The following is a 19,624-nucleotide window of genomic DNA, read 5'->3' as shown; positions in this document are numbered from 1 at the left end:
GAGGAGCCTGGTAGGCTGCAGTCCATGGGGTCACTAAGGGTCGAACACGACTAAGGACTTTACTTTCACTTTTTACTTTCATGCATTGGAGAAGGAAATGGCAACCCACTCCAGTGTTCTTGCCTGGAGAATCCCATGGACGGGGGAGCCTGGTGAGCTGCCATCTATGCCATTGCACAGAGTCGGACACGACTGAAGCGACTTAGCAGCAGCAGCCACATTAATTGGAATGCATTGGTTCTCCACAGATTCTCCTCTAGATGCTGTATCAGAAGCAGAGGAGGTGAAGTAAAAGAAAAGCACAGACAAAATTGACGTTTGTGAGAAGACAATCTCAACAGAAATAAAGAGAATTCTTGTGGTATTTTGCATAGTGAATATGAGCTAAACTAAGACTCTCTCTTCCTACCCAAGAATCTTTTGAGAATAGTTGATCCAGAACAGGGCAGGGGATACCTCTTCCAATGATTTGTAATTAGACAAGAACTTAGATAGATGCACAGAGACACAAATGTATTAGATAGAAATATAAATAGATATATACATACAGAGAATATCTTTTAAAAGACAAAGAAAACCAGGAAAAGTAGAACAACCTAGCTTTATACAAGGAACACAAGCCAAAAGTTACTGAAGTAGATAAAATCATAGGATGGAATAGGAGGTGTTTTGATTTTGGAGATGGGAAAATCATCAACTCAGAGTTTTTAAAACATTAACTTTTTCTTCTACTAAATATTGAACTCAGATTCCTAATCAAAGTGGTAACATATCAACTCTAGTTTGCAAAAGTTTACAAAAAATAAAGGAATAATGGCACAGAAAAAAGAACAAAGGTTCAGATACCAATTCAAAAATTGGTATCATTTTAAAGAAAAAAAAAGCTAAGTAAATTAAAAATATGAGATATGAGGGATCTTGTGCATCTTAATTCCTTTCAAAATATTTGTGTTTGTGAGTCCTTGTAGATTACTATCCTGTAAGAGATACTGAGAACTATTGATTGAGAGAAAACTTGAAATATATCTACTTCTAGTATTTAGATAAAATCAAATGTAATTCACAGTAGGTGGGTAAGAGTAAGGTGGATAGATAGAAAACAATAAGACCAGAATATTCAGGAAATTTCTTCTAGCAGCTGTGTAAAAGTAAAAACATATACTGATGTAAAAAGCTGCATGATATTATGTTGTTGAAACTATATTAGACTGAGATTAAGAATTCACCCCTATGAATTCATATAATAGATTGTAAATATCAGGGCATATCATAATTTTTCTTAGAATCTTGGCTTGAGTGGTCCATTTGACACAATGTATTATTTTTGAAAAGAAAGGGAAAATATTAGTCACCCAGTTGTGTTTGATTCTTTGTGACCCCATGGACTGTAGCCTGCCAGGCTCCTCTGTCCATGGAATTCTCCAGGCAGGAATATTGGAGTATGTTGCCATGCCCTTCTCCAGGGGATCTTCCAACCCAGACATTGAACCTCGGTCTTCTGCCTTGCAGGCAGATTCTTTACCATATGATTTTAAATGTTTTCAACACATTTCATTTCCATGCATTTGATTTCCTCTGGAGCTTCCCTGATGGCTCAGAGGGTAAAGCATCTGCTAGATTTCCTCTAGTTCACATTTTCATTTTTACAATTATTTTAAAGTGATAAAAATATATAGCACAATTGCTGACAAAATATAGGAAGATAACTCAGACATATTTCAACACCTGATACATTTTTGTATGTGTGAGGATTAAATAAGATAAGCTACTTATCAAATTATCAAGTTACATGGTAAGAACTCAGTCAAGCAGAGCTTTGATGCTGCTACTGCTTAACAATGTCTGTTCAGTTTATGGATCTCCGATTAAAATTTCTTTCTATCCATTGACTATATGTACATTTTCTTAAGTCTATGTTTGTGGAATGATTTGGTATATAAGTAATAAATTATGAATAAAGAGATAGATACAGTGCCTGAAATTTGCCATCAGAATTATGATAATTTAGTTTGTGTGCTTAGTTGCTCAGTCATGTCTGACTCTTTGTGACCACATGGACTGTAGCCTGCCTGGCTCCTCTGTCCATGTGGACTCTCTAGGCAAAAATACTGCAGTGGGTTGTCATGCCCTCTTCCAGGGCATCTTCCCAACCCAGGGATCAAACCCAAGTCTCCCGCATTACAGGCAGATTCTGTACCGTTTAAGCCACCAGGGAAGTAACTGTTTTGGAAAAGGAATGCTTTTATTTAAATGTTGACATAAGTAATACTTTATCAAACATTGATTTGGATAAGAGAATGGAGTCCAAGATTTTACATTTCTTGAAGGACTGGCAGCTAAAGGGAGTCACTGAAAGACATAGACTTGTAAAATCTTTTTCAAATCTTTAACTTTGATTATTTTCCTTCTGTGAGTCTTGATGGGAGACTCCCTTGGCAAAAGCTTATTGTAAATGAAAATACTTAGAAATGTAAAAAGTGTATCAAGCTTTAAGTGTATTAAAGTTGAAGAGCTGACAGATTTTGTTATGCTACACAAATAGGAAAACTGGTAGGGAACAGAAAAGCATGAAGGTGAAGGAAGAGAGTACAGAATCTTTAAAAATTAACAACAGAAAAAGGGAGAAAGAAGGAAAAGGCACAAAGGCCGTCATCTTTCTTTAGGATGTTAAGAAAATACCACCGGTGATTGAGTGGAAAGAATATTTCCCCAAATCTTTTCTTAATCTGCTGGAAAGATAAGTAATAGATAGTACATAGTTCAAATTTGTTTTGTAATCTCAGGTTTTATGGGAAGAAAAGCATATTAAAAACTGATATGTCTGTACTGCAATATAAAGATAGATTATTTAAAGTGATGAGAAGTGGGTGCAATTACTTTTCAAGGGAGAAAATGTAGATATATGAGATTTCTTTTTTCTAAATGATATAACTTGTACTCTCTGTAAAACTTTGCTTCTATATTTTGATGTTTTGCTGCTACAACGATCAACTGAAAAGTATCATCATCAGGATTATGATACGTAATAAACACTGAGCAGTTACTATGGGCCAGGAACTGTCTTCACATTAGTTTATTTTTTTGGCCACATCCCACAAATGGCATGTGGGATCTTAGTTCCCCGACCAGGCATGGAACCCACACCCTGCCTTGGGAGGGCAGAGTCTTAACCACTGGATGACCAGGGAAGTCCGCATATTCAGTTTCTCCAACAGGCATCGGTAGGTTCTATGATTCCTCCACCTCCCCTCTGTTTTTCCAAAGATAATCTAAAGAAATAAATAAGAACAGTAAGTTTAAATAACTTCCTTAGATCACATATCATAAAGTGTCTGAGGAATAATTCAAGCTCAAAAATCAAGAGAGATAGTGGAAAGGTGGAATGAAGAAGAGAAAGGGAGGATGAAGAGAGAGGAATGAAGACTGAGGGATGGGAGAAAGGTATTCAGACAAATTGAGATAGTCCAGGTTCGATGCACCATACTGGATGCTTGGGGCTAGTGCACTGGGATGACCCAGAGGGATGGTATGGGGAGGGAGGAGGGAGGAGTGTTCAGGATGGGGAACACATGTATACCTGTGGCAGATTCATTTTGATATTTGGCAAAACTAATACAATTATGTAAAGTTTAAAAATAAAATAAAATAAAAAAAAAACCAAAAGGATAGAAATGAGAACAAAAGGAAAAAAGAGAAAGAGAATGTTATTGAACAGTAAGTTATATAAAAATCTATGTAGTAAAGGTAATAAATGTGTAGTCTTTGAGAGCAAGGATAAAAATAATCTCATAATACTTAGCAAAGATATTTTGACTAGAAGGTATTCAGTATTTATTTATGTAATATTTATAATATAAAATTCTAATCAGATACAAAATATGAACAAGGTGGGAAACAAAAATAAAGAAAATGAATTATGGGTATGAATGATTAAAACAGATTACTAAATTTTGTATTTTTTTAAATATAGGAGGGAAAAATCTCACCCTTGAGCCCTTGAGTAGAAAGTAATCATACTGCCCTTCTCCCTATCTCTGTGCAGGCCTTTGAGCAACTACTTTTGAACCATTGCCTCAAAAGACAATTGCTCCAGAAGCTATGTTCACCATTTGTAATGACAGCCATAGTGATTTCATCCTCCTGGGCTTCTCTGACAAGCCATATTTGGAGAAGACACTTTTCTGGGTGATTCTGATTTTTTATTGCTTGACTATTACAGGAAATTTGGTCATAATTCTTATCTCCTTGAAGGATCCCAAACTCCACAGCCCGATGTATTACTTTCTTTCCAACCTATCTCTGCTAGATCTCTGTTTCACCAGCAGCTGTGTTCCACAAATGTTGGTTCATTTCTGGGGTCCAGAGAAGACCATCAGCTACACTGGCTGTGCCATTCAACTCTATGTCTTCCTGTGGCTTGGGGCCACTGAATGTATCCTTCTTGTCATCATGGCTGTGGACCGCTGTGTGGCAGTGTGTCATCCACTGCAATATACCACTCTCATGCACCCAAAAATTTGTCTGCAGCTGGCCATCTTTGCATGGGGGACTGGCCTGATTCAGTCTCTGATTCAGTCTCCTGCTACCCTCCAGTTACCCTTCTGCTCCCACCAGAGGGTGGATGACATTGTGTGTGAAGTTCCAGCCCTCATTCAGGTCTCTAGTGCAGATACCATCTCTAATGAAATCCAGATGTCCATAGCCAGTATTATTCTCCTGGTGGTGCCCTTGATCATTATCCTTTCCTCTTACATTGCTATTGCTAAAGCTGTGCTGAGAATAAAGTTAACTTCAGGCAAGAAGAAAGCATTTGGCACCTGCACTTCTCATCTTCTTGTAGTGTCCCTCTTCTATGGCACTGTCACAGCTGTCTATCTTCAACCCAAGAGTCGCTATGCTCATGAACAGGGCAAGTTTCTCACCCTTTTCTACACTGTTGTAACCCCGACTCTTAACCCGCTCATCTACACTCTAAGGAACAAGGAGGTAAAGGGATCACTAATAAGACTAGGGAGGAGGACCTGGGGTATTTGGAATAACTAAAAATGTTGGACTTTTGCTTAACCTGAGAAGAGAGAATGACCTCGTTCTTTCTGAGGTCTTCAAAAAATCGGAAGATATACCTCCCAACCTTAAAGTAGTAAAGAGCTGCATTTTGTTCAGCTGAGATCCTTATTTCCTTCATGGTGCTGATTTAGGCACAGTATTTGGTCATGTATGGATGTGAGAGTTGGACTCTGAAGAAGGCTGAGCGCCGAAGAATTGATGTTTTTGAACTGTGGTGTTGGAGAAGACTCTTGAGAGTCCCTTGGACTGCAAGGAGATCCAACCAGTCCATTCTAAAGGAGATCAGCCCTGGGATTTCTTTGGAAGGACTGATGCTAAAGCTGAAACTCCAGTACTTTGGCCACCTCATGCGAAGAGTTGACTCATTGGAAAAGACTCTGATGCTGGGAGGGATTGGGGGCAGGACGAGAAGGGGATGACAGAGGATGAGATGGCTGGATGGCATCACTGACTCGATGGACGTGAGTCTGAGTGAACTCCGGGAGTTGGTGATGGACAGGGAGGCCTGGCGTGCTGCGATTCATGGGGTCGCAGAGTCAGACATGACTGAGCGACTGAACTGAACTGAACTGATGTGGTAGAAATGAATATATTTATTAGTCATATTAAAGAGCACATAATATAGTTGAATTGGGGCAACAAAAGAAACATAAGGTTGCAAAAAAAAGACCAAGTAAAATGTCTCGTGCCTTTACATTTATTTCTTTTTGCTTTGGTCTATTTTCCTCCAAACCCAACCACTACTTTCATCTAACCATCTCGTCCCAACAAGGCTCCTAACATTTTCAGAGATTGTTTAATAAACACTCAGGACATCTAATCAGTGCTTCTTGGTTCTGAGTTACTTCTGCCTCCTTGCCTCAGTCTGTCCTTTGTCTATGTGTAATGTACTAGAAATCCCCAGTGCAAATGTACTTGCCAAGCAGAGGTCAGTACTTATTGTTCCTGGTACTGCTGCTGCTCTACAACCCGGTGTGTCCAAGTTTCTCAGTATGGGCCACCAATTATGGGAATAGACTTCTTTTTTCTTCATTCTGAGTCTCTGTCATAATTTTTATCCGATCCAATTCTTATTCATTCATCTCAGAGATATTTATTGATTTTTTAAATTAGGCTCCTATTTTGTACTAGATCCTGGGTATATAATGGTAGATAAGATACAAATATTCATCAACATCATGGAACTTACTGTCCAATGGTATGAAGAGATATTAAGCAAAGTATTTTTAATTTATCAGCTTAATAGAGAGACTTGTTCTTCATCTCCTGCCTATGTCTGATCACTATGCCACGTGCGTTTTGAATATTATCCACCAAAATTTATTTATTGATGCTTTTTAGCTACTGTTTATAAGTGTTCACTACTCTAGTTTATTTCACTGAAATCCAGGTATAAATTGTTGATTCTCCTGTAAGATTGTCTAATCAAATATGCCTCCTATCTGCTTATGCCTAATTCATAATAGATGGAATTAGTATTAGGCTGTATTCCATCCCATTTTCTGTACTGATAAACTGTACCACTTGTTTCTGATTTGGAGATTTCATATCAACATTTTTTAAAACTTAAATTCTTATTTGCAAACTTAAAAAACTATTGTTGCTCAAACCAACAGTAAACTGGTTAGAAATAACATAATATTTCTCACTGTTGATAAGAGAACAATGGTTATATAATAATTTTGTTATCTTTTTACTCAATTCAAAGATTAAAAGGAGTAAATGGAAGGAAATCTAAAAGGATAGAGGTTGTTTTGTGATATTTTGCTTTAAGATTGTACAGCTGGAGCAGCTCTAGGAGTGATGAGATTTATGATGTGGACATAATAATGAGTTCCTGAGACTGAGAAGTCCTATCTACCTTGGAGATGGAAACAGGGATGCTGGCATATTCAAAAGTTCATCTTACTTGTGACACAGCCTGAAATGATACCAAGGCCTTTAGTAAGAGGAAAGCTGTGCCTCTGATGCCAAAATGTAAATGCATGTAGAGAGAGGCCATGATACCAGTTAATGATAGCAGTAAGAAGGGAAGATATACTGTTCCCCAGACTTTAGAATTCATAAGATTCACATGGTATACTTGTTAAAAATTAAAGTATTGTGTTTCATACTCAGAATTTCTGATTTAAAGCATCTGATTGTGCCCTGGGATGGATGTTTTAAATAGCACCATGAGTGATTCTTTTTTTTTTTCACTTTCTTTTTTTTTTAATTTTATTTTATTTTTAAACTTTACATAATTGTATTAGTTTTGCCAAATATCAAAATGAATCCACCACAGGTATACATGTGTTCCCCATCCTGAACCCTCCTCCCTCCTCCCTCCCCATACCCTCCCTCTGGGTCGTCCCAGTGCACCAGCCCCAAGCATCCAGTATCGTGCATCGAACCTGGACTAGCAACTCGTTTCTTACACGATATTTTACATGTTTCAATGCCATTCTCCCAAATCATCCCACCCTCTCCCTCTCCCATAGAGTCCATAAGACTGTTCTATACATCAGTGTCTCTTTTGCCGTCTCGTACACCGGGTTATTGTTACCATCTTTCTAAATTCCATATATATGTGTTAGTATACTGTATTGGTGTTTTTCCTTCTGGCTTACTTCACTCTGTATAATAGGCTCCAGTTTCATCCACCTCATTAGAATTGATTCAAATGTATTCTTTTTAATGGCTGAATAATACTCCATTGTGTGTATGTACCACTGCTTTCTTATCCATTCATCTGCTGATGGACATCTAGGTTGCTTCCATGTCCTGGCTATTATAAACAGTGCTGCGATGAACATTGGGGTACACGTGTCTCTTTCCCTTCTGGTTTCCTCAGTGTGTATGCCCAGCAGTGGGATTGCCGGGTCATAAGGGAGATCTATTTCCAGTTTTTTAAGGAATCTCCACACTGTTCTCCATAGTGGCTGTACTAGATTGCATTCCCACCAACAGTGTAAGACGGTTCCCTTTTTGATGCAAGCTGTCTAGACCTATTGTGGGAAGTTCCAGTCTAGATAGTTGCTCAGCCAAAATGACATGAGTTTCAAATTAATCCATGTGTTTTAAATATAGGAGCAAAGGGAAGAATGGTCTAGAAGTAGAATAAAACCGATAGCTCAAATCCCGCTTTCTGAAGAAGTGAGGGTGGGATTATTTTCTCATAAGGGAGATGTGGTTGAAATGTTGTCTTCAAAAGAGGGTCTCAATTCAGTTAAAACTAGGAGGTATAGAAAATGTTAAGTAAATTATTTGAGGATATAGGTGAATTATTAATTATGGGATAGGAGATCACAATGGTAGCTTGGAAGGTTTTAGGAAGGATAAGGGCAGGCATGTGGGAAAGGAAAGGGATTCCACTATGGGAATAACAGCATGGAAAATGTAGATGATCAAAATGCATTTACGTTTGGGGAGATGAGTGAGGAAATAGTGATCAGAGGCACTGTGGACTTAGCTTTGTACTGTCTTTTTTGTTGATATGATTTTTTTTCACTCTAATCACAAATTTGTATGGAATATATACTGAGACCCAGGCACTGTTATAAAACCACAAAAAAGTCAGAAAATATTGATTCCTTCATAGATAGTCTAGATAATCAATATTTCCTTGTATAAGTGACTAATTCAGGAAAAGGCAGGCTATATTATGGATTCAGGCATTCTATTCCTTTGAAATTTAGTGTCATATTCTGGCACGTGTGTTGTAGATGGTGGTAGATTGAACCTTCTGATGGTTGCATGGTAAGTTTTGTTTATATATTGTCCTGTAATCCACCCGAAGCCCTGAACATAGGACCTGCTAGAAGGCAGGAATATATGTTCACCAGTATAAAAACCATAATCAGTAGTATGTTCATATATGTACCTGTGTATGTTTGCATGTGTGCCTTTTTTAGTGTGTAGCCATAGAAACTCAGATATACGTGAAAAAAGTAGCACTTAAAACGTGGCTATTATAAAAGTTATAAATCTTGCCCCTTTTCAGGTGAATAGAAGGAGAATTCAGTAAGAACAGCATTTGAAAGAGCAAATAAGAACAATAAAAGCAAAAGTCACTAGTCATCAGAGAAATATTTGAGAGTATAGACTCCACAGTTTTTTAACAATCGGGCTTAAATTTACCTTTTGGATTCTTTTCTCTCTCTACCAAGATAGCCTATACTTTAACAACAATATTATTATTCTGCAAAAACATTCAAATACCTATTTCATCTGCCTTTGAATGTTACTGGATTTTTGTATCTGTTTATTTATTGTTTATACTTAAAACCCGATTCAGCTGTGAAAATGTCTTATGCCCTCCTCAATGCATTTTATTCTTTTATTAAGGACACTACGTAGAAAATTTTATCAAAATTCACGTTTCTGTGATACTATATTGAGGATGGAATCATCTGACTCATACTGTGTGGTCAGTGCTGAAATATTTCAGCCTCTTGATAAAGCTTGAATTGAACTATAAGGAAAATGCTTAAAGAATGGCACATGATTTATAGACTAGGAATGATGAGTGAGGACGTTTTCTTTTACTTTTCATCCATTTTTAACTAAATTGAAATATAGTCAATTTACACTGTTGTGTTAGTTTCAGGTATACAGCCAAGTGATTCAAATATATATATGTGTGTGTATATATATATATATATATATGTATACATATGTATATATGTATGCTGCTGCTGCTGCTAAGTCGCTTCAGTCGTGTCCGACTCTGTGCGACCCCATAGATGGCAGCCCACCAGGCTTCCCCGTCCCTGGGATTCTCCAGGCAAGAACACTGGAGAGGGTTGCCATTTCCTTCTCCAATGCATGAAAGTGAAAAGTGAAAGTGAAATCGCTCAGTCGTGTCCGACTCTTAGCGACCCTATGGACTACAGCCTACCAGGCTCCTCCATACATGGGATTTTCCAGGCAAGAGTACTGGAGTGGGGTGCCATTGCCTTCTCCGTATATATGTATACATATATACAAAATAACCTCTTTTCCATTAGAGGTTATAGGCTGTTATAAGATATTGAATATAGTTGCCTGTGCTTTACAGTAGGTCTTTGTTTATCTATTATATATATATTAGTGTATATATATTAATCCCAAACTCTTATTTTAGCTCCCCGCATCCCCTTTGGTAAGCATAAGTTTGTTTTCTATGTCTGTGAGCATATTTCTGTTTTGTAAAAAAGTGTGTTTGTATCATTTTTTTAGATTCCACATATAAGTGATATCATATAACGTTTATCTTTGTCTGACTTATTTTACTTAGTATTATAATGTCTAAGTCATCCATGTTGCTGCAAATGGCATTATTCATTTGTTTTTACTCATTTTTTTATGGCTGAGTAATAACCTATGGACTGCAAGATCAAACCAGTCAATCCTAAAGGAAATCAGTCCTGAATATTCATTGGAAGGACTGATGCTGAAGTTGAAACTTCAATACTTTGGCTACCTGATGCGAAGAACTGACTCATTGGAAAAGACCCTGATGCTGGGAAAGATTGAAGGCAGGAGAAGGGGATGACAGAGGATGAGATGGTTGGATGGCACCACCAACTCAATGGACTTGAGTTTGAATAAGCTCTGGGAGTTGGTGTTGAATAGGGAAGCCTGGTGTGCTGTACTCCATGGGGTCCCGAAGAGTAGGACAAGACTGGATGACTGAACAACAACAAGAATAACCTATGTTAGCCTATATTATAATAACCTACAACACATATGCCAGAGCTTCTTTATCTATTTTTCTGTCAATGGACATTTAGGTTGCTTCCATGTCTTGGCTATTGTAACTTGTGCTGCTATGAGCACTGGTTGGTGGAGCAGGAAATGGCAATCGACTCCAATATTCTTGCTTGGGAAACCCCATGAACAAGGGAGCCTGGAGAACCGCAGTCCATAGGGTTGCAAAGAGTCAGACATGACTGAGCACATACACATACCTGAGCACTGGGGTGCATATATTTCTTTTTTTGAATTAGAGTTTTCTCCAGATACATGCCCATATAATAACTCTATTTTTAGTTTTTAAAGGAACCTCCACACTGATTTCAATTGGGGCTGCTCCAACTTACATTCCCATCAACAGTGTAAGAGAGTTCTTTTTTTCTCCACATCCTCTCCAGCATTTATTATTTATAGACTTTTAAATGATGACCATTCTTACTGGTGTGAGGTGATACCTCATTGTAATTTTGATTTGAATTTCTCTAATAATTGATGATTTTGAGCATCTATTCATGTGCCTGTTGGCCATTGGCTAGTGACTTTGAAAGGCATTTTTAGTTTAGAATCAACCCTTGGCATTATAGGACACTGACATTAAAATATAAGCACATTTTTCTAGGTATTATTTTTACTTTTAGGTAATGGCTACTACTAAAATAATTTCACAATGAATTAAAGGTTACACGAGGCCAATTTCTTTATTGGAAATGCCTTGTGAAAAGATGTTAGTGTCCTACTGTTTCTTCAGAAGGTTTTTCTTTTCTAACCAGCTTCTTCATGGCCCCCTTGAACTCCTTATTCCTTAGTGTATAGATCAGTGGGTTCAAGCTGGGAGTAACAATGGAATAAAAGATACTGAGTAGTTTACCCTCATCCTGAGATGGACTGTTTCCTGGTTGTATGTACATGTAGATAACAGTCCCATAGAAGATGGATACCACAATGAGATGGGAGGAACAGGTCCCAAATGCTTTTTGTCTCCCTGCTGCACACTTGATCTTGAGCACAGCTACAGCAATGAAGCTATATGAAACCAGAATGAGAAGAAGTGGTGGGAGGAAAATGAAAAAACACGATGCAAATAACATTTCTTCCATGACTTTGGTGTCCACACATGCAATTTTGACCATTGCAGATATCTCACAGAAATAGTGATCCAGGTGGTGGTTTTCACATCGAGGAAGACTCATAGCATAGGGAGAGAGGATCACACCATTAATGATACCAATTATCCAGGTCATGATCACTAGGCCTTGACAGAGTTGAGGGCTCATTATTGTCATATAATGTAGAGGCTTGCAGACAGCATTGAATCTGTCATAGGACATCACACCCAGAAGCATACATTCAACTGTGCATAATGTCACATCAATGAAAAGTTGGAAGGCACAACTGCTGAAAGAGATTTTTTTGTCTTTACCCCAAACATTGACCAACATCTGTGGGACTATATTTGTGGTATAACAGAGATCCAAGATGGCCAAATTTCTGAGGAAGAAGTACATAGGAATTTGGAGACGCTCATCTAGTAATGGCACCAGGATGATGGCAATATTTCCTATCAAGGCAATAGTGTAGAAGAAAAAGACAGCCCCAGAGATGATCATCTCCAGTTGAGGCCATCCAGGGAAACCAAGGAGTATAAAACCACCAAAGTAGCTATCATTGATCATTTTCTTATTTTCTTAATATCAGCTGTGAACATAAAATATTAACATATTGGAAACCATAGTGAATATATTTTTAAAGAATATCACATGTATATATTGCTAAGATAAACATCACACAATTAAAAAGTTAGTATTTAAACCTCATAATTATTCTAACTTTCCTGTTTATCCAATTTGGTATAAAATTTATCTAAAGGGCACTTTGCCTCCAGAGTTTATACTCTCAATTACTTTGTCTCCTTCTGTGTCAAGGCAAAAACCTGCAGAAGTCTCAGAAGAAAATCCTGAGAAAAATGGTTGAATGAAGCCAGATGGACTTCCCTTTACAAATCAGGATGCTGGAAAGGGGGTTGGGAATCTGCAACAAATTCTTGCCTCCTTCATCCAAGGGTTCATAGAAAATGAAGGCTGCATAACTGTTACGACTTTTCTAATAGTTAAGCACGAAGGTTCAATCCTGCTGTCCATGTTCACTCTGCTATATCAATCTTCTGATCTTATATTTTAAAATGCAAACTTTCAACTAAAAACTTGTACTTCCAAACATTATTTTTCTTTTTCCATCACTCCCCAGAAACAGTGTTCTCCCTTTTTCATTGCGGACACAACTTTTTTTTCTTTTTTTAAAAAAAATGTTATTTGTTTTAATTGGAGGCTAATTACTTTACAATATTGTGGTTCAACTGTACTTTTGATTCCAAATTATATCATTTCCTATGAAGTAATTCTTTTAAAAGGTACTCATTTCTTAGTTTTATCTCAATCATTAATATTTATTTGTGTCCTATCCCTCATCTTGCAGGAGGTCCAGTTCTACTACTTATGCATTTAAAATGTTAAACGACTTCAGGAGGGGGGATTGTGTTATTTTTATGTTTATATCCCTACTGACTTTTCTCAGGATTAGCACAGAAAAAAGTATGTAAACATTTGAGGTTGGTCCAAAGAGACTTTGATGACCACACATGGACATTTCTTTTCCTATCTAACAAAACTAGTGTCTTTTTGCAAACTCATTTCTGCTAAGAAAATGTCTCTCAAGCCCACAAATGGATTCCTAGTTTCTAAACCTGTGGTCTTTTTAAAATTATTTTCCTGCTTGAATTCTCAATGGCAGGTTAATTTCTTCTATATTAGACCTGGCCTTTGCCTTCATAAATAGTTCTTTTCAATTTGTCACTAACATTTCCCTCAGTGGAATTTCCATTCTTTCCCGCCTTTCTTCCTGCATTTATGAACAACATTCTCTAATGGAATCCCCTTCCTCCCATATTTCCTCTGCCTCTGTGACTTCAGTTACTAATTAATTCTGTACACATAACTAAGAATTCTATTTTTTATGGTCCTTTCATCTTTTGCAGCTTCAAACGTACAAATTTAGCTAATCTGTGGGATTTCCACTGGGTTTTACTCCCATATCAATCATATATGCAAAATTGAATTCATTCTCTTTTATATCTTAAAACAAAAGCTTTTTATCCATATAGCCACCTCATAAGGTATCTCCTAAGTTCTTAACAAATGTTTGTTAAAATGAATTTATGAATTTGGGGGGGGGGTAGAAATTAAAAACACAAATACACATTTTCAAGTGAAATCAATTTAGGATGTAATGTATGTTTCAAACTTTGAAGAAAAGAAAATTGTTATAGAAACCAGAAACTCTTATGCAAATTCTTTAAATTGGAAATCTTATCAAATGTTTTAAATACAGCGTAATTTCTTTCCCCACTTACCCTAATTAAGCTTAGTGAGTTTTCTGTGGTGGTGATGTAACCAAAGACTTTTCTGGAGGAGAAAAATTGAACTCTTCTAAAGTAGGAAATGTTTCTTTCTCTCTTTCCCTAAATAAGACTAAATATGTAATTCTTCATTACTTATTTCATTATACCATTCCTCCCACCTGCCATTGAGATCCTATGTGATAATGGCAGGAGGCAGCCACTGCCTGTCATCTTTTGCAGTTCATGTACCCATTCAAGAAGACCCTTACCGTTATACATTTCAGAGAAGAAAACATCTTCAGTGTGGAAGATAACAAGTAGTTTTCCCAAACCAGCAGTGATAAAATTGGTTGAGTCTGGAAAGACCTTGGGGACATTGGGTTACTCATTAGCAATTAAATGTGTATTGTATAATTATCCAAGGAAGAAGATCATTAAAAAAAAAATACAGGATGCTTGGGGCTGGTGCACTGGGATGACCCAGAGGGATGGTACAGGGAGAGACGTGATAGCGGGGTTCAGATTGGGGAATATGTGTAAACCCATGGTAGATTCATGTTGATATATGGCAAAACCAATACAATATTGTAAAGTTAAAAAAAAAAAATAAATGATAAATGGTTAAAAAAAAATCTCCCAGGAGAAATTCCCCCAATTAATCAATACTATTAATATAAGATTAAATAAGTAACTACAATTGTACAAGTCTATACATTTCTTATATGCACTTTGATCAATAAAATACTTTTATTGATGGCCTTATTATTCTACTTTAAATGGGAGAACATTGCTTGTCAAGAACTTACAGATTATCACAAGGTAACAGACATAATGAACAATACAGATGAGACGTACAAACCTACCTATAATAGTAATTGTAGTTTTTATAGTTTCTATCACCTCTAATTTGTATAACCTAACTTTCAAATATATTTTCATAACAATGAAATACCCAATTTTGGCAAAGAAGGACAATTTCAGCAATAGGTGTACCTCATAGAAGTGTACCAGACTCGCTACCATAGACAGAAAGGGTGAGAAAATTATGGTGGCAATCATTGGATAGCTTTAAGACTGAAAACCATAATTTATTATTTAAACATTTGCCTGTTACTCCCATTGAGGGCACACAGATCAATTACGCGCTCCCTGGAAATTGCCATTTTATATGTATGTAATTCCAAACATGAGAAACGCTGGGCTGAAAGAAGCACAAGCTGGAATCAATATTGCCGGGGGAAATATCAATAATCTCAGATATGCAGATGACACCACCCTTATGGCAGAAAGTGAAGAGGAACTAAAAAGCCTCTTGATGAAAGTGAAAGAGGAGAGTGACAAAGTTGGCTTAAAGCTCAACATTCAGAAAACGAAGATCATGGCATCCGATCCCATCATTTCATGGGAAATAGATGGGGAAATAGTGGAAACAGTGTCAGACTTTATTTTTCTGGACTCCAAAATCACTGCAGATGGTGATTGCAGCCATGAAATTAAAAGACGCTTACTCCTTGGAAGAAAAGTTATCACCAACCTAAATAGCATATTGAAAAGTAGAGACATTACTTTGCCAACAAAGGTCCGTCTAGTCAAGGCTATGGTTTTTCCCATGGTCATGTATGGATGTGAAAGTTGGACTGTGAAGAAAGCTGAGCGCCAAAGAATTGATGCTTTTGAAGTGTGGTGTTGGAGAAGACTCTTGAGAGTCCCTTGGACTGCAAGGAGATCCAACCAGTCCATTCTGAAGGAGATCAGCCCTGAGATTTCTTTGGAGGGAATGATGCTAAAGCTGAAACTCCAGTACTTTGGCCACCTCATGCAAAAAGTTGACTCATTGGAAAAGACTCTGATGCTGGGAGGGATTGGGGGCAGGAGGAGAAGGGGACGCCAGAGGATGAGATGGCTGGATGGCATCACTGACTCGATGCATGTGAGTCTGAGTGAGCTCTGGGAGTTGGTGATGGACAGGGAGGCCTGGCGTGCTGCAATTCATGGGGTCGCAAAGAGTCGAACATGACTGAGCAACTGAACTGAACTGAATTCCAAAAAATATTCAGCAGTTTTTGCTGTTGAATAGTTTTAGTAACTGCATCAGAAAATGTAAGCCTTGTCAGTGATCCTAAGATTATTTGTAATGGCTGATTAAAATTCTATTACTAGTATGATGAAAAATCATTAATTCTCCTTCTCTGAAAAACTCCCTCACCAAGGAAAATAATAAAAGCATAAAAGCAAACTTCATTTTAAAATCTGACCTCTGAAACATAGATCGTAAAATTGAAAAATATTCTGGAATTAGAGAAGGCCAGACAGGTGTGGAACAATGCAGAAAAAGCATACCCACTACTGCAAATAGCTGAAAGAACCCCTATCTCTCTGTGAATATGGCCTGTGGTGAATTATCTGACTCATTAAAACAACAGGAACAGGAAATGATGCATTATCAATGGAAGAGTTCCTAACCCTGAAATGACTTCTAGAAGAAGCTAAGAAGAAACCACTAGCTAAATGACATTTGAAAGATATAGTTTTTTCTTTGTTCACTGGACATGAGTGAGACTGCACCGTGAAAAAACTTAATGTAGAAAATCTTAGTTGACAACATAAAATTATATCCTAAAAAGCTCACTTCTACACACAACCCTGGGTCTGAGGAAACATTTATTTCTTAATTTAACTTTTATTTTATATTGGAGTACTATTAATTTACAACATTGAATAGAATTCCCTGTGCTGTACAGTAGGTCCTTGTTGGTTATCTATTTTATATATAGTAGTGTATATATGTTAGTGCCAAACTCCTGTTTATTCCTCCCCCTGTTTTTCTTTGTCTTTATGACCATATCTTTATGACCATAAGTGACAAAGATATTATCTTATGACAATATCTTTATGACCATAAGTTTGTTTTCTGTGTCTATGGGTCTCTTTCTATTCTGTAAATAAGTTCATTTGTATCACTTGTATGTAGAATCTTAAAAAAAAATGCATTACTATTAAGTAGACTCCAGAGTTCCCTTAGATTTCACCAGTTATTCCCTTAGTGTCCTCTTTCTGTCCCAGGATCCAATCTGGCATGCCACATTGCCTTTACTGTTATGTCTCACTATCCTCTGGTCTGTGACAGTTTCTGTCTCCTTTTTTCCATTTTTAAAATGATGTTGACAGTTTTGAGGCATACTGTGAGGTATTTTACAGAATGTCCCTCGGTTTGTGTCGATTTAGTATTTGTCTCATGATTAGAGTGGGGCTGTGGGTTTTTGGAAAGAACACTGCAGAGTGCCACCTGTCTTGGTATTCTTGTCACATCATCTCAGGGGTATATGACATAACAGCACACTCATGGAAGTGTGTAGAATAGTGAGGAACCGGAAACACATGCTCAGTAACAGGAATAAATTTAGTATCTTTTGTTGTATCTGTAGACAGGGATATTTCATAGGCATTTAAAATTTTGATGTAGGTTAATATTTTTAAGTATAAAAAGTAGATTGCAAAGCAGGAGACATAGTAAATTTTCATTTAGTAATTACAAAATATCTTTATGAATATGTGGTTTAAAAACTCTGCACACTGCCTCAAAACAACCCTACAGGAAAGACACTGTGGTCCCAGAATCTGCCTCCAAGGGCCCTGAGGCCCACGGCTGTACTAGCTGTGTACCGTTCCCCAACAGGAGCCAGTGTCCACACCCACGTGGAGGTCGACCCTAGGACCTGGGAAGCAGAAAAACATTCTCCGTCAGAAGGAGTATGTGATTTTTAAAGGCATGATCTATGTGATGGGGCTAATGATGTCTCCTAGATTTATTGCAAAGAGTTAACAAGATAACAGGTGTCAAAGTAGAAGACTGAAAAGGTAATTGTAGATGTTGGCCATGGGAAGAGTGGGTCATATGTGGGAGGGCATTCTGCTGAGAAAAATCCTGTTCTTCCCTTAAATCTTTTTTGTGGACACATGGACTCACTTTTTCAGATTTAACCCTCTGCTGTTGGTTGCCTGAGCTCATAGTCTAGAGGCCTTCCTTTCTACAAATGGGACCTAACTAAACTCAAAAGCTTTGCACAGCAAAGGAAATCATAAAGAAGATGAAAACACAGCCCTCATAATTGCAGAAAATATTTGCAAATGAAGCAACTGACAAAGGATTAATAACCAAAATATACAAACACATCAGGCAACTCAATATCAAAAAACGAGACCAATCAAAAGTTGGGTGGAAGGCCTAAATATACACTTCTCCAAATAAAGAAAATAGGACATTTCAGTGACCAGTAAAACCACCTTTACTTGTGCCAGTTTTTCCAAATTAGAGAAAAAGAATTTTACCTTTCTCAAAACAGGTGCCATGATAATACTCCCATTAGTTCAGTTCAGTTCAGTCACTCAGTCATGTCCGACTCTTTGTGACCCCATGTTCCAGCACGCCAGGACTCCCCGTCCATCACCAACTTCCAGAGTTCACCCAAACTCATGTCCATCGGGTTGGTGATGCCATCCAGCCTTCTCATCCTCTGATGTCCCCTTCTCCTCCTGCTCCCAATCCCTCCCAGCATCAGAGTCTTTCCCAATGAGTCAACTCTTCGCATGAGGTGGCCAAACTACTGGAGTTTCAGCTTTAGCATCATTCCCTCCAAAGAAATCCCAGGGCTGATCTCCTTCAGAATGGACTGGTTGGATCTCCTTGCAGTCCAAGGGACTCTCAAGAGTCTTCTCCAACACCACACTTCAAAAGCATCAATTCTTCGGCACTCAGCCTTCTTCACAGTACAACTTTCACATCCATACATGACCACTGGAAAAACCATAGCCTTGACTAGATGAACCTTTGTCAGCAAAGTAAGGTCTCTGCTTTTCAATATGCTATCAAGGTTGGTGATAACTTTTATCCAAGGAGTAAGCGTATTTTAATTTCATGACTGCAATCACCATCTGCAGTGATTTTGGAGCCCAGAAAAATAAAGTCTGACACTGTTTCCACTGTTTCCCCATCTATTTCCCATGAAGTGATGGGACCAGATGCCATGATCTTAGTTTTTTGAATGTTGAGCTTTAACCCAACTTTTTCATTCTCCTCTTTCACTTTCATCAAGTTGCTTTTTAGTTCCTCTTCACTTTCTGCCATAAGGGTGGTGTCATCTGCATATCTGAGGTTATTGATATTTCTCCCGGCAATCTTGATTCCAGCTTGTGCTTCTTCCAGTCCATCATTTCTCATGATGTGCTCTGCATATAAGTTAAATAAACAGGGTGACAATATACAGCCTTGACGTACTCCTTTTCCTATTTGGAACCAGTCTGTTGTTCCATGTCCAGTTCTAACTGTTGCTTCCTGACCTGCATACAGATTTCTCAAGAGATAGGTCAGGTGGTCTTGGATTCCCATCTCTTTCAGAAATTTCCACAGTTTATTGTGATCCACACAGTCAAAGGCTTTGGCATAATAAA

The 19,624-nt window shown here is 37.7% G+C and overlaps 2 protein-coding genes across 2 annotated transcripts; one reads left to right on the top strand and one right to left on the bottom strand.

The window, feature by feature from the left end:
• Nucleotides 1-4,098: 4,098 nt before the first annotated feature.
• Nucleotides 4,099-5,043, top strand: LOC147347242 (olfactory receptor 2H2-like). Its single transcript, XM_086370538.1, has one exon. The coding sequence runs from the start codon at nucleotides 4,099-4,101 to the stop codon at nucleotides 5,041-5,043; it is 945 nt and encodes a 314-aa protein (XP_086226664.1).
• Nucleotides 5,044-11,507: 6,464 nt separating this feature from the next.
• On the bottom strand, nucleotides 11,508-12,455 carry LOC147347241 (olfactory receptor 2W1-like). Its single transcript, XM_086370537.1, has one exon. It carries the CDS (start codon nucleotides 12,453-12,455, stop codon nucleotides 11,508-11,510), a length of 948 nt encoding a protein of 315 aa, XP_086226663.1.
• Nucleotides 12,456-19,624: the final 7,169 nt, after the last annotated feature.

This window comes from Bos grunniens, chromosome 23, assembly GCF_055505025.1.
Source record: "Bos grunniens cultivar Pamir isolate PY7600 chromosome 23, Bosgru_T2T1.0, whole genome shotgun sequence".
Taxonomy (NCBI): Eukaryota; Metazoa; Chordata; class Mammalia; order Artiodactyla; family Bovidae; genus Bos; species Bos grunniens.
Note: the sequence above shows the minus strand (reverse complement) of the source record. Positions and strands in the feature narration are given on the sequence as shown.